General features: G+C 37.0%; 1 protein-coding gene across 7 annotated transcripts in view; it reads left to right on the top strand.

Moving 5' to 3' along the window:
• LOC105479795 (ASXL transcriptional regulator 2) overlaps positions 1-16016 on the top strand; it is a 155817-nt gene that overhangs the window by 120132 nt on the left and 19669 nt on the right. For all 7 annotated transcript variants that reach the window (XM_071076355.1, XM_011738088.3, XM_071076354.1 and 4 more), the window contains 5 exons: positions 154-280; positions 1294-1437; positions 9267-9430; positions 12524-12620; positions 15080-15185. In XM_071076355.1, coding sequence (XP_070932456.1) covers positions 154-280; positions 1294-1437; positions 9267-9430; positions 12524-12620; positions 15080-15185 — 638 coding nt within the window. The remainder of the gene's footprint in view (positions 1-153; positions 281-1293; positions 1438-9266; positions 9431-12523; positions 12621-15079; positions 15186-16016) is intronic.

Raw genomic sequence — 16016 nt, 5'->3', positions numbered from 1 at the left:
TGGCTTAATTTAGGATTTTGTTTGCTTTGATAGATTTCAAAGAAATGGAACAATCAGCATGCTTCTTGCCATTTGAAAAAGAAGTAATTTACTTTATATTATTACTAAAAAACTGATTTGTTTTGTTTCTTATAGTCTGTTTTATCTTTATAGGCTCTAAAGCAGCAACAGCAGAAGAAGCAGCAGCAGCAGTGCAAGCCAAGCATATCCATCTCCTCCAACCAGCATCTCTCTCTCAAGACTGTCAAAGCAGCCAGTGACTCTGTACCTGCCAAACCTGGTAAGCAGTTTGGGCAGTTTTTCAATGGAAGTTTCTTTTTCCCAGTATTTTTGTGTTGGTTTTCCTAATTTGTTTATGACATCATTTATTTTTAAATTACATTTACTTACACAATCCTTGTACTGCCAGAACATCAATATAAATCTTTCCAGGATAAATGGGAGAAGTTGTATGCAAAATAATCATGCAGTTATTAAAAAATAACTCAGAGCCCAGGAGTTCAAGACCAGCCTGGGCAAAATAGTGAGACCCTGTCTCAACAACAACAAACAAAATTAGCCGGATGTAGTGGTGCACACCTGTAGCCCCAGCTACTCAGGAAGCTAAGGTGGAAGGATTGGTTGAGCCTGGGAGGTCAAGACTGCCATTAGCCCTGATCTCACCACTGCACTGCAGCCTGGATGACAGAGCAAGACCCTGTTTCCAAAAAAACGTTAGCACTGGGATTTGCATGTAAGAAGGAAATAAATGACTGACTTTCAAGATGGTCTAATCTAATAAATGTTTGGAAACCTCTAATCAACAACCTTAAAATCTGATGTTTCCAAGAGGCGCAAACTAAACTCTTAGCCAGTTTTCTGTAAGAATAACAGGTTTTCCTAAGAATACATACAACCTTTGAGTTTATTTTGGACATGTCTGTAAGGCCTTTGGATCTTTTGTTGTGGTTGCGTGTTTGTTTCTACTCTAAACTTTCTACATACAGACTCTGTATTGTATTACATAATTCAGTTTGATACCATAAGCTGATTCTATGGGCCTGCCAGACTCAATCTGAATCTTACAGAACTGCATTTTTATGAGAAAGGAAATTTACCACTAGAAGCAAATAGTATGCTGGGAGGAAAAACAGTTTTATTTTACTCTTTGACTTTAATTCTCAAACTCAAAACACATTAGGGAGGGTCACATTGCCTCATATGTAACTTCATTTAGTGAATGTTGAATGATTGATTAATTGATTCTGTCTATAATCTCAGTGCTACCAGTCTTTACGTATTTTTTTCTCCTAGCAACATGGGAGGGAAAGCAATCTGATGGACAGTCAAACAGCCCTCAGAACTCAAACTCCAGCTTTTCTTCTTCAGTTAAAGTGGAAAATACTTTGCTAGGCTTGGGGAAGAAGTCATTCCAGAGATCTGAGAGACTCCATACCAGTAAGTTTGCTTACAAAGACTTCAGTTTTCATTACCATGATTTATCAGCTGCGTGTTTAAAATTCATCAGCTACCTGACTTAGGTACTTACAACTTAGATTTGAGTTACATAACAAAGATTAGACATAACTTTTGTTGTTGCTAACATAATTACTGTTACGAAATGAAAAGTAACAGGAACAGAATTGGTTTCGTATGTCTTTCTTCTGTTATCCCCTGTTTACCTTTGAGCTCTTGACTGTATTCATGTTGTTCCTGTCTTCCTCTTAACAAGCTGTGTTTGAGAGAAAGATCTATTATCAGTCATTTTGTGGTTTATTTCCCTTTCTGCCAATAGTTTGCTTTGTCCAGCATTATTCATTTTTTATTTCTGTGTAAAGAAAGAAAGAAGGGCTTATAACTAAATATATATGACAGACTGATTTCTTCTCTCTATTCCTTTTGAAATCCCATTGAAATGGTAATATGGAAATACAAAAGATCAAATCCATACAGACAAAGAAAACAAGGAGACCACAGCTGGGCAAGAGACGTCAGCAAATTTTGAGAGATGAAAACTGGATAGAATTTTTCACTGAGCTGAAGAGCAGTTGCCAGGGATAAACCAGCCACATAAGGCTGCAGAACACCAGGAAGGCTCAAGAATTGGGGATATGACGTATTACAGAAGAGAAGGGGGAAATTTTGTTTGAAAGTTAGTAAGAAGCAGTTTGATGTCTTACCCCAGCAGGAGACAGGAGGTTTATTTTGAGGTGAAATTTGAACCAGAGAAACTCCAAATTCAGGGATATCAAACATAGCTGGGGGCAGATGAGGAGGCACTGTACTGAAATCTGGAAAATCAAGTAAAATGTAAATATTGAATAGGGATTCTCCTCCTTCGCTTTCAAAATGCTAACAAGACATATTTCTAACACCACTACTTCCTTCTTCCTCTCATCATGGTCCAGCTTGAGATTGGTGGATTGGTACCTAAAGACATTGAATAGTCTTAGAAAAAAACCTGCAGGCAAATATATAGATTCCCAGCTAAGCAGAGATCATCTTGATAATGTTTCATTAAGTTGAAGAAATTTCTTAGAAAAATCTGTCAAAGTGAAAAAGAGGTTCAGTAGGAGAGAAAAAGTAAGAAACTTGGAACAACAATCTAGGTTGTACAATGTCTCACATAGTAGGACTATCAGAAAGGAAGAACAGAATGTGATAAAAATAATATAAGAACATTATTTAGAGTAAAAAGCCACAGAATTCCAGATTAAAAGTGTGTAATAGGGATTAAGAAACATGAGTGAAAAGAAACCTATGCCAAGGCACGTTTTTAAAAAAATCCTTGAAACATATAGGGTCATGAAAAGGTAACAAAAAGCCTCCAGAAAGAAGAAAAATACTTCACATAGAAAGATTCAAGAATTGGGAGTACAGACATCCTTAGCAGCAACATGGAAGCTAAAAGTATAGCAGTGCTGACACATTCTGAGGGAAATTTATTCTGTATTCATTTACATATTCCAGACTGATCTAAAGTATTAAGTGTGAGAACAGAAGTAACAATATTTCAGACAAATGCTTTGTAAAAAAAAAAAATCAAAAAACGTTAGTTTGATTCTAGAGGCGATTGTACATTTTCTTAATTTAGTATATGACATATTTAAACCAAATGTGCCCTTTGATCCTTAGTTTCACTGCTAAGAATAAAAATATTTATTAAACAAATATCTATAGAAGGAATGCTAATAAGCCAAACACAGATTTAGAGTCCTAGGGCTATGATGATGAACAGAACAGTATTTCTTCCTCATGGAGCCCATATTCTACTTAAAATCAGTTAAAATTGAAATTTTAGTAAATTGCAAAAGAAATGTAGAGGTATAAAATTGAGAAATTATGGACCAGGAATTTTTAACTTTCATGGAAAACTAGGAAAAATTAACCATAAAAAAAGAAAGCACCATTTGTGTTTATTTAAGTTTGACCTGATGGCTGAGAAGTAAGCAAAAGTCCATCTTCTTTCAAGCAAATGAGCATTAAGGGAAATAGTGTGGAAATTTTTGTAACATAGCCACAATGACCATTTTCTTTTTTCTGAGATGGAGTCTCACTCTGTTGCCCAGGCTAGAGCGCAGTGGCGCAATCTCGGCTCACTGCAAGCTCCGCCTCCTGTGTTCATGCCATTCTCCTGCCTCAGCCTCCCAAGTAGCACCCGCCACGACGCTCGGCTAATTTTTTTGTATTTTCAGTACAGACGGAGTTTCACTGTGTTAGCCAGGATGCTCTCAATCTCCTGACCTCGTGATCTGCCAGCCTTGGCCTCCCAAAGTGCTGGGATTTCAGGCGTGAGCCGCCGCGCCTGGCCACACAATGACTATTTTCAAAACACGTGGAAGAAGTTGTGTAAAACATAAATGATAAAACTAAATTAGCTAATTTATATAAAATACTTTCTAGCTGACATTGGTATCATTTTTATTAACTTCAGTAAAATTGGTAATATATATTTTTACATCCCAGATTCAGTCAGAAGAATAAACATACCTCAGATTTCAAGTATAATATAATAGATTACGGCAACCTAATTGGAAAAACTTGAGTAAGTCATCTTTACTAAAATTAGAGAACTTAAACTGACCACTTTGAAACAAAAAAGTATCTTCAGGGTACACAGTTCAATCAGTAGTAGAAAATAATTCACAACTACTTGCCAGTCTTTTAAGAAGTCAACATTTTAACTGAAGTTTGACTGTGATGTGCAGGTACAATGAATGCATAAATAGTAAAAATTATTCAAGAAAGGTTGACAGTCCAGTTCTATTAATTATATGGGAAAAGCAAACAAAGCTGTTGCTTTTCAAAAGTTTATAGAGGCATTGCAACATTGTTTATATTAAACAAAAAACTGATAGCCACCTACCTTTATCATCAGTGGTATTCCATTTAAATTAATCATGGTGTATAGCAAGTTTGCCCAACCTGCCACAGGCTGCATGTGGCCCAGGGTGGCTTTGAATGCTGCTCAACACAAATTCATAAACTTTCTTAAAACATTATGAGATTTTTTTTTTTGTGATTTTTATTTATTTACCTTTTTGTTACAGCTCATTAGTTAGTGTTAGCATATTTTATGTGTGGCCCACGACAATTCTTCTTCCAGTGTGGCCCAGGGAAGCCAGAAAATTGGACACCCCTGGTGTGTATGTTGGAATATGATGCAGCTTTTTTAAAAGAAAGAAGATTAATTTGTAGGTGATAATTTGAAAAATGTTCAAGATATTTAGTGAAATTAAAAACCAAATATGATTAACATGTACATTGTGATTTCATGTCATCCAATTTAAAATGTCATTTCTGGCAGGAAGGTTGGATTTGAATGTAGAAACCTTTGTTTTTATTTTGTATCTTTAGGTACTATTTGAATTTATGGATAACATTTACCTCTTAGACACTGTTTTTATTATTCACTTTGAAAAGATTTAAAATTTTATTGTAATTTGTTCTTTGGCCCAGGAGTTATTTTGAAGTTTTTTTGGTTTGTTGTTGTTAATTTCCAAATATATAGGGATTTTTGTTTATCTTTTTGTTATGAAGCCTCTGGTCAGATATCATGCATGAACTGTGTGATGCTTATGCCTATGTGGTATACTGATGAACAAAAGACTTTAAAATCAAATTGCCTGGGTTTAAATTCCTACACTAACTTAATAATGTGATTTGGGCGAGTTATATCTGGGTCTCACTTTCTTCATCTGTGAAATGGGGTGGTAATAGTTACCTACTTCATAGGGTTGTATGACAAATAAATGAGTGAATATATGTAAATGCTTAGAACAGTGTCTGGCACTTAGGAATCCCTATATAAGTTTGCTGCTGCTGTTGTTGCTGTTACTGCACTACTGTTACTCAAAATTTACTGAGACCTCCTTTTTTTGACCTAATCTGAATTTTGTAGGTATACTCTAGTCGTTCAACACATAATTAATTCTGTGTTTGTTAGAGGAAGCTTGTTAATCTGAAATCAGCTTTTTTTTTTTTTTTTTTTTTTGACACGGAGTCTTGCTCAGTCACCCAGGCTGGAGTGCAGTGGCATGATCTTGGCTCACTGCAACCTCCACCTCCCAGGTTCAAGCAATTCTCCTGCCTCAGCCTCCTGAGTAGCTGGGATTATAGGCGCATGTCACCAGTCCTGGCTAATTTTTGTATTTTTAATAGAGACAGAGTTTCACTGTGTTGATCAGGCTGGTCTTGAACTCCAGACCTCGTGATACCACCCACCTCGGCCCCCCAAAGTGCTGGGCTGGGATTACAGGCATGAGCCACTGCGCCTGGCCTGAAATCAGCTTTTTAAGTGAGTGATAGCTGCTTTTGGTTTGCTTGATTTATTAATAATTGAGAGAGACGTGTTAAAATTTCCTATCCAAATGGTGGGTTTGTCCAGTTCTCCCTGTTCTTTCAGTTTTTATTTCACATGTTTTGAAATTACTTTATATTGGATGTTTTCATGTTTAAAATCTTTCTGATGGATTGAATGTTTATTTACCTTATCATCAATAAGTGTTTTTACTAAAAGAATCTTTCATTTGATGTTAATAAATGCATGGTTAGTTTTTGCCTCGTGTGTGACTTCATTTCTGTGTCCTTGTGCTTTACATAATCTCTCTCTAAATAGCTTATAACTGGCTGAAATTTCTTTGTTTTGGTTTCAACCCAGTGACAAGCTCTCATTTGATGAGTTTTATTTATTTTCATTTACTGTATTTGTTAATATTTGGACTTGTTTCTACAGTCTTAGTTTTTTGTTTTTTTGTTTTTTTTTTTTTTTGAGACAGAGTCTTGCTCTGTCGCCCAGGCTGGGGTGCAGTGGCCGGATCTCAGCTCACTGCAAGCTCCGCCTCCCGGGTTTAGACCATTCTCCTGCCTCAGCCTCCCGAGTAGCTGGGACTACAGGCGCCCGCCACCTCGCCCGGCTAGTTTTTTGTATTTTTTAGTAGAGACGGGGTTTCACCGTGTTAGCCAGGATGGTCTCGATCTCCTGACCTCGTGATCCGCCCGTCTCGGCCTCCCAAAGTGCTGGGATTACAGGCTTGAGCCACCGCGCCCAGCCCAGTCTTAGTTTTTTATCCTATTGCTGTGTTTCTTGTTTCCTTTCTTATTCTTTTTTTTTTTTTTTCGAGAAAGAGTCGCGCTCTGTCACCGAGGCTGGAGTGCAGTGGCGCGATCTCAGGTCACTGCAACCTCTGCCTCCCAGGTTCAAGTGATTCTCCTGTCTCAGCCTTCTGAGTAGCTGGGATTACAGGCACCCGCCCCCACACACAGCTAATTTTTTACTTTTAGTAGAAATGGGGTTTCACCATGTTGGCCAGGCTGGTCTTGAGCTCCTGCCCTCAAGTGATTCGCCTGCCTTGGCCTCCCAAAATGCTAGGATTACAGGCATGGGCCACCGCTCGCAGTCTCTTTCTTACTCTTCTTTTAAATTTCTGAAAAGGATTTTTGGCTTTACTATTTTTTTTTGGTATATTCATATTGATTCTCTTGTAGCCTTTTTTTTCTCTCTACTGAGTTTGGTATGCACTCGATTTCTCTTAGTGGTTAGTGATTCCTTAAATGGTACCACACATTTTAAAAAATTGGTATATCATAGTTCTAAATATATTTAGTTAAATGTGATATGTCTTTAATTCTTAAAAGTAACCATCTTGATTTTCCTCCAGAACAGGGGAAATACAACAGTTCAGCGCTTATCTTTTATATCTGGACTTAAATAAATATTAATTGTCTTTTTTTTGTATTTTGTTTTTAACCTCACAAATCAGACACTAGAATACTATTATTTTATATAAACAATGTGTACATATATTTATCTACATGTTTACCTTTCTCTATTGTATTTCAACCCATTCTGCAATGATTTTCTTTGCTGAAGTACAATAAGAACTGTATTTGTATCAGGTTTCTGAGTAGTGAATGCCTTCAGTTTTGGTTTATAAATATCCTTCTTTCATGTTCATTTTCGAAGGGTAGTTTGGTGGACATGCATTTGTAGGTTAGTGATTATTTTCTCTCAGCATTTTACAGATATTATTTACCTTATTCTAAATTCCATTGTGTTAAGAAGTTTACTACTGCTCTTTCATTCCTTTTTATGTGATTGTTCCCATCCTCGTGGATGCTTTCAAGCTATTCTCTTTGTCTTTGATAAACACTTTTACTATGCTGGGTCTCTGCATGGATTTCTTTCTGTCCTCTTTGGAATATGTTCCACTTCTAGAGCTTTAGGTTTGTGGTTTTCATAAGTTGCTGTAAATGTACAACTGTCAGTTCTTGGAATATTGCCTTTTTTCCATTCTCTTCATTTTCTCATTCTTGATCTTCAGTCAGGTATTTGTTAGACCTTCTCATTCTGTCATTTATGTTTTTGCTAAATCTCTAAAAATATTTTATCTTCTCTTATATTCTGAGAGTATAAATTGGGTAAATTGAGAGTAAATTGTTTGGCTATATAGTGTAGACCCTCTTTAATATTGTGAAACTACTGTTTAATCAATTTCATCAATTTTTATTCTACATTTCTAGATGTCCCATTTTTTAAAGTCTGTGTATTCCTAATTGTTTTGTCCTTATTTTTGTAATTACATTATTTATTTCCTTAAACATTTTGTACATAGCAATTCTGTATTCTATATATCTGATAGCTTCAGTACTTCTAGGTCTCCATCTGTTATTTCTAGTTTCTAATGATTCTCCCTTGTAGTGTCGTAACTTCTCATTTTTTGGGTAATCCTTCTGAAGTAGTAATGCTAGATTTTAATTTGTAGGAATCCAGTGGGATTAATTTGAGGGAAATCCTTTCTTTTGTTTGTGCTTCCCCCAGGAGGCAGAGGGTGTATGATTGTATAGGTCCCAGAGTATTATGTAGATTAACATTTTCCTAGATATTGTTAGATTTTATTTTATAAGATTATGCTGATTCAGCCCCATCAGCAATATTTGAAAGTGCTTTTTGCTTTTTTTGCCTGCATATTCCCATTACCATATTGCAATATTTTGCCATTTCATAGACAAATAATATTTTATGTTCATTGGTTTAATTTGCATTTTAAAAAAATAATAGCATCTACTTAAGGTTAGTGGACTGAATTACCTTTTAATTTCCTTTGCTCATTTTTCTCTTGGTGGTATTTGTCTTTTTCTTATTGATTTGTAATTGCTATTTTCATATGAAGAATAGCAGCCTTTTGTCATGGCTTCTAAATATTTTTGCCAAGTTGGTCTTTTGTGTATATATATAAATTTTTATTTACATTTTAATCCTTTATGTACTCAGTTTTTTGAAAGATTGTAACCTTCTGGTTGTGGACAGATTTCCTAAAACTGCTAAGCTATTAAATCATAACATTTTTAGCCAATGCAAATTAAAATCAGTGAAAAAAAAAGTCATGAAAAGAGGCAAAGGATATCAGTATGATTTGTAGATTTGGATTTTCTTTCTTAGACATTCTTCCTATCATTTATCATAAACTTTCTCAGTTTTTTGGGGGAAATAATCTAGTGTCAAACATAAAATGCAGTTTTAGTATGGTAGAAGACTCATTTTTACAGACTTTGTTCTATTTATGCACAGAAGATAGATACACTGTATTCTTTTATCCTCTATAAATGAACAAAACTTGTTTTGTTAGTCTTAGAAGAAAATCCTAAGATCTTAAGCGTTACCTTCTTCACAGTGTGATATTTAAATGCTTACAATTGTGGATTTTTTATATTGCACAGAAAGCTACAGTTTATATAGAAACAGGACTTGTGAAGGAGGCCCAAACAATCCTTTTCCGTTTTTGTAGGACAAATGAAAAGAACTAAATGTGCCGACATTGACGTTGAGACACCGGACTCCATTCTGGTTAATACAAATCTGCGAGCACTGATCAACAAGCACACATTTTCAGTCCTTCCTGGAGATTGCCAACAGCGACTGCTTCTACTACTCCCAGAGGTAGATCGACAGGTGCGTCATTGAACTCCTTAAGATTTTAAAAATAGCTGTTTATGTATACTTGTAAAGTGGTATTAATGGTACTTAGAAGTAAGAATATTTTTACATAAGTTTCTTAATAGGCGAGCTTTTTAAGGCTTAGGAAAAAAAGAAAAATTCTCCTGCCAGAATTTCAAGATTACAGAATTATTTTGACTGTATTAGGATTTAGGCATCCATAGAATGAAGTTCAGGAGGAGGCCGGTCATGGTGGCTCACACCTGTAGTCCCAGCACTTTGGGCAGCCCAGGAGGGCGGATCACCTGAGGTCCGGAGTTCAAGACCAGCCTGGCCAACATGGCAAAACCCTGTCTCTACTAAAAATACAAAAATTAGCCGGGTGTGGTGGCAGGTGCCTGTAATTCCAGCTACTCGGGAGGTGGAGGCAGGAGAATCACTTGAACCTGGGAGGCGGAGATTGCAGTGAGCCAAGACGGTGCCACTGATCACCAGCCTGAGTGACAGAGTGAAACTCCATCTCAAGAAAAAAAAAAACAAACGTAAACTTCAGGAGGAAGAGTTGTCTTGGTCCAGTATCAACAGGACGTGGGCCAGTGCCTCAGTGGAGTGGGAAATGTGAGGAATAAGCCAAAAACATAGGTCCGGATAAATAAATACAGCTGGAAAGACAATGCAACATGGTATGAACAGTGGTGGACTTGAGAATGTTCACAGTTTGCCTTCTTTTGTTACATTTTTCTAAGAGAAACATTTATTACTTCCATAATAGAGAACTTAAAACCCAATACAAGTTATACTTTAAAAAAAAAGTAGCAAAAAGAAATACCAAACGTCTGGCAAGCGTCAAGGCAGGGACCAGAGAACTTTAGTGATTTACCTTGGTCAGGAATGAAGTAAAGGTCTGAGACTTTGGCTTTCATCAGGGAAAACAGTGTACCAAGTCACTCCCTCTTCTGATCTTCTGTTTCCTCCATCTGGAAAAGGAAGATAGAAGAATTACGATTTTTTAAGCTTTCTTCACTTGTGAGATTTTTAAAAATCTCAGCTGTATTCTAAGTAATGTGATAGGTCTCCCTAACCTCCAACTTTTAAGAATGTTTATTAAAATGATGAGAGAGAGATGTTTTCCTTAGTTTACACAGTAAAAGAACTAGTTATACTCTTGTTCATAGTAAGAGGATAACAGAATAAGTAAACTACAGAATTCATTATTAGCTGATTGACTTATTTATTGAGTTAAAACTAAATCTTTCTAATTCTGAAAATCATCTTCCTACTAGACTTCATTGATAACAATTTCATAGTGTTATGAATCAGAACATGTCAAAGGAGTTCAGAGTCCGTTGTCCAGAGAGCCCAAATAAATGAGGTATTCTTATAGAGGTGGGGGCAAAGAAGTGAACCCGGTTCTTCTTGGTGACTGCTCTCCCTACCATAACTCTTGTAGAAATTATAGCTTGAGGATGCCAGTTCTTGGTTAGAACAAGTTAGGAGACTGAAGTTTCAGCAGTTTTAAGAGAACCTCTTGGAGATTGCTCTCATCTTTTTCTTTTTTTTTTTTTTTTTTTGGAGACAGAGTCTTACTCTGTAGCCCAGGCTGGAGTGCATTGGCTCGATCTCGGCTCACTGCAACCTCTGCCTCCCGGGTTCATGCAGTTCTCCTGCCTCGGCCTTCCGAGTGGCTGAGATTACAGGCGTGTGCCGCCACACCTGGCTAGTTTTTTTTTGTTTTTTGGTTTTTGTTTTTTTTTTGTATTTTTAGTAGAGGTGGGGTTTCACCGTGTTAGCCAGGATGGTCTCGATCTCCTGACCTTGTGATCCGCCTGCCTCAGCCTCCCAGAGTGCTGGGATTACAGACGTGAGCCACCGCGCCCAGCCCAGGTATTCTTAATAGGAGGTTACTTGGCTAGTTTTTCATTTGTTAACACGGTTGGAGCCCACAGTAATCTGAGTAACATTGTCCCTATGTGTAGAGAATATGGAATTTCGATTAAGTGAAATACAAACTACTGTCAGATGCAATTTAGAGTGTTTAAAGAATGAAAAGTTTGAAGCTGTACTTCACTGTGTGGAGTATCCAGCAATGAGCAGTAGAAAAATATTTAGACCAGAGAAAAACATAGGTTTGGATCAAAACACTTCTCTTTCAATATATTTGAAGGCCCATGGTATGGAAGAGGTAAACTTTTGTTATACAGAAAGCAGATTTGGGGTTAAAATAACTTTTTCACAGTTGGAGGATTAAACTGCAGAATATATTATCTTGTAGTGGAGTAACTTGCTTATCACTGTAATACTCAAGTAGAGACTGGATAAACTGCTTTTATAGGAACACCATTACCCTTGTACCAGTTCTCTGGAGTATGAATCAGCAGTCAGCAAACTACAGCCCACTAAGCAATTTCCAGCTGACTGCCTGATTAATGAAGTTTTATTGGCTTAAAGCCACTCCTGTTAGTTTTCATATTGTCCATAACTACTTTTGTGCTACAGTGGCAGAGTTCAGGAGCTGAAATCAAGCCATATGGCCTGCACAGTTGAAGTATTTGTTGTCTAGCCCTTTACAGAAAGTTTACCAATTTCTGCTGTAGAGCCGGGGGAAATGATGTCGACCCACATAGGTTTGGAAAGTAAAGTTGGGTTAAGAAGAGTTCCTCAGTCTCAAGGATGTCCAAATCGTTTTCTTAATTTTCTTCAAAAAACTGTTTTTGACTTAAAATTTACATTTAGATTTTTAGTCCATCCTTTTTTTTTTTTTTTTTTTACATTATTTGAATCTGGGATTCAGCTTTATTTTCTACTGGTTGGATAGCCAGTTGTTCCATCACTTTATGTGTGGTTCTGTGAGTAGATTTTTAATTATTAGGGAATGGGTGTGAATGGAGAGAGGAGTGAGGAGAGGTAAATAGGAAAGCAATGTTTTAGAACAAAGTGATATTACATTAAATAACAGAGTTGTCCTGAATAAGCACATAGTATGAGATACTCATATTTCTATAAAATTAAATATATATACATTCTTTTCTAAAATGAAAGGAAAGTCAAATACCCCATGATACCTTTCACTTTCTTTGTAAGCTTTCCTTGGCTTATTCTTTGACCCAGGTTGGTCCAGATGGTTTAATGAAGTTAAATGGCTCAGCCCTTAACAATGAATTCTTCACTTCAGCAGCCCAAGGCTGGAAGGAAAGACTCTCAGAAGGTAAGTGCTCTACCTAATGTGTCTCCCAGGTGGTGTGTGCACCCAGAACACCTCTCTTCCTCATCAGGTAATGTAAGCAGTTTTGGAAAGTAAAGGACAACAAGATGTTACGATAGGATAGAATCAACTATCCTGTGTGAAACATGTTGTTAGACTTTTATCTAGTGCTTATGTTATCAGGTTAACACCAGATGGAGTCCAGCAACACGTTTATTTAATGATATAAAGCTTCCAAGAAATTAAAAAATACAGATTTTTGTGCCCTGCTCTTAAAGATTCTGATTCAGCAATTCTACATTAATGCCTAGGAATTGAAATTTTATTAGGCTCCCTAATAAGAGTGTAGAATTAGTCACTTTATGGTGCTCTGCATCCCAGTTTGGTAAGCAGTGAGATAACCTGTTTATTACTGCCTAGCTTCAATAAAACTAAAAGTAAAATCAATCAGTGAGAGTTTTTTAAAAGATCACTTCATTAAGGTATATTTTGTATATTTCATATAATCATATATATCATATTTCATATATATCATATTTTATATTTCATATAATATAAAATTCAGCCTTTTGAAATGGACAGTTAATTGGCAGTCAGAACATTGTAGTAAGTATGGATCATGACCAAAAATTACTGACTGTGATCACTGGTCTGCCATGTGTGCCATGCTTCTAATGACTGACTGTGTGTGGGCACTGCATGTAGTATCTCTCAGTACTAGCAGTTCTTCACCTCTGCAGCTGAAAAACACCTGTGGTATTTTTTAAAATACTGATGTGCAGACGCCACTGTCAATGATTTTGTTTTTATTGCTCTGGGTTAGTGTCAGAGCTTTATTGGTTTTGTTTGTTGGTTTGTTTCAAAGTTTTCCCAAACGATTCTAATATGCAGACATAAGTAAAACCACTGGCTGAATTATTTTTATTATATCTGTTTTTCAGTATACATGGAATAAATAATAGAACTTGAAAAGTCGTATGCCAAAGAATAGCCTTAAACAAGTGTGAGAGACTTTAAAATATATACATTTGTAAGGAGCGCATTAGGAATGCTATTCATTGTTTATTTTCTGTCAGATCCCTAACAATTAAGTTAAATGAAGAGCTAATATATAATCTAGATTGTTTTTTGAAATTGTTGACTTTTCCCATCCTCTTCCTTTAGAAGAAATTCTATGTAGAAGGGATCTCTTGCTCTGATTACTGTGGACCTTTCTCTTTCCTACAGATTTTTTTTGGGCAGAGACCCCCCCTTTTTTTGGAAAGATTAAAACATACCATTTCTACCAGTACGTTTCTTTAACTAACAATAAATTGGTAAAGGATTTACTTCCTCAGCCCCCACTTTTTTGCAAGTAGGCACTGTCAGCAGTGATACAGCGATTATTATTATCAGTGTTAACTTTTTTTTTTTAAACATGCAAACAAGTGACTGCTGTACCTATAGTCATGTGATCATATTTTATGAACAGCAACTTGGAACACTGTATATATGTGAACAGGGTTCAGTACATTTTATTCCTCATTTTCAGATACACAGTAGACTCAACAGCAGGAGTTCTGGGTTGGATTCTGACAGCCAAATTCCCTCTTTTCCCAATCCTTTGCCCATGACTGTGATGTCCACGGTCCTCTAACACTTTTCCTCTCCTTCTTCTCACCCCCAGGAGGTCTTAAACTTCAAATTCTGCCATTTCTACCTCTTATTCCTTGATGTCCTGGGTATTAGAGTATAAAAGGGAGCAGCCTATCTGAGCCACAAGTTTGAAGATGGCCTACCAAGCACATTCACTGTTCTCTGCTGATGGAGTGGGAAGGATTGAGGTGGTTGGTAGTATATGCAAATAAATGGCATATTCAGAGCAGTTGGGTCTTTGGCATGTTGAGTATCTTCTTGCTAGAGCATTAGCCTGGTACAATTTCTGGAACAATTAGAAAACCGACAACTCCAGAATAACTCCCTACCTTTTTACTGGAATCTCGAATGCTTTTAAGTAGGGCCATAGCTTTTCTTTATGCAGTTAGACATAAAAAGCCTAAAATTAAGTTGCCTTGGAGAAACTGAACTTTAAAATAGTAAAAATGCCCAGTGGCATAGTTTATTAAAAGCACATCACTTTTTCTTTTAGTGGAAAATAAATTGGAAGTTCTATGTAAGAGATAAAATAAATCTGTATGGAATGTGATGTTTGGAGCGTGAGGAAGGTACCACAGGGAAGCCCAGAGAAAAGGCTCTGTCAGCCTCAACTGAGTACTGAAAGCTACATGGAGTGGTGTGCAAACATATTTTTATTTCACCTAATGGCATTTAGGTCCTCCTTTACAGTGAGGAGGTTTGGGGAGTTGCTGTTACTTTCACGTGATAGTATTCTGATTCCTGCATGAGTCTTTCATGATTTATAAATAGTTACATGTTGCAAATAGCATTTTTCTATTGAATATCCTTTTTTGGGTACATTGCAGGTGAGTTTACACCTGAGATGCAGGTGAGAATTCGACAAGAGATTGAGAAGGAGAAAAAGGTGGAGCCATGGAAAGAACAATTCTTTGAAAGCTACTATGGGCAGAGGTAATATTAAGACAGGTTCTATAAACCAAATGTTAATTCCTGTATATATGTCATGTAGTGCTTTATCTCGTTACCCTCACAGAAATTCTAGGCCCCAGTTTCCTCCTTCTTTTTTTTTGTCTCACTGATTCTTCTTTAGGAAGAAGTTTTTTTTCTTTTTTTTTTTTTTTTTTTTTTTTTTGAGACGGAGTCTGGCTCTGTCGCCCAGGCTGGAGTGCAGTGGCCGGATCTCAGCTCACTGCAAGCTCCGCCTCCCGGGTTTACGCCATTCTCCTGCCTCAGCCTCCCGAGTAGCTGGGACTACAGGCGCCCGCCACCTCGCCCGGCTAGTTTTTTGTATTTTTTAGTAGAGACGGGGTTTCACCGTGTTAGCCAGGATGGTCTCGATCTCTTGAGCTCATGATCTGCCCATCTCGGCCTCCCAAAGTGCTGGGATTACAGGCTTGAGCCACCGCACCTGGCCTGAAGAAGTTTTTTCTTATTATGAATCACAGATTCACAGAATTAGATTACTCATAATCCTTTACCCTTAAAACTGTCATTGTAGGTGAAATGGCTTCTTTAAAAATAATTTTTTTAGCTGGGCACAGTGGCTCACGCCTATAATCCCAGCACTTTGGGAGGCCCAGCACGCCTATAATCCCGATCAAAGAATTGATCACCTGAGGGCTGGAGTTTGAGACCAGCCTGACCAACATGGTGAAACCCTGTCTCTACTAAAAAAATACAAAATTAGTTGGGCTTGGAGAATTACTTGAACCTGGGAGGCGGAGGTTGCCATGAGCCAGGATTGCGCCATTGCACTCCAGCCTGGTGGGCAAAAAGAGCAAA

Source organism: Macaca nemestrina, chromosome 13, assembly GCF_043159975.1.
Source record: "Macaca nemestrina isolate mMacNem1 chromosome 13, mMacNem.hap1, whole genome shotgun sequence".
NCBI classification, from domain to species: Eukaryota; Metazoa; Chordata; class Mammalia; order Primates; family Cercopithecidae; genus Macaca; species Macaca nemestrina.
Note: the sequence above shows the minus strand (reverse complement) of the source record. Positions and strands in the feature narration are given on the sequence as shown.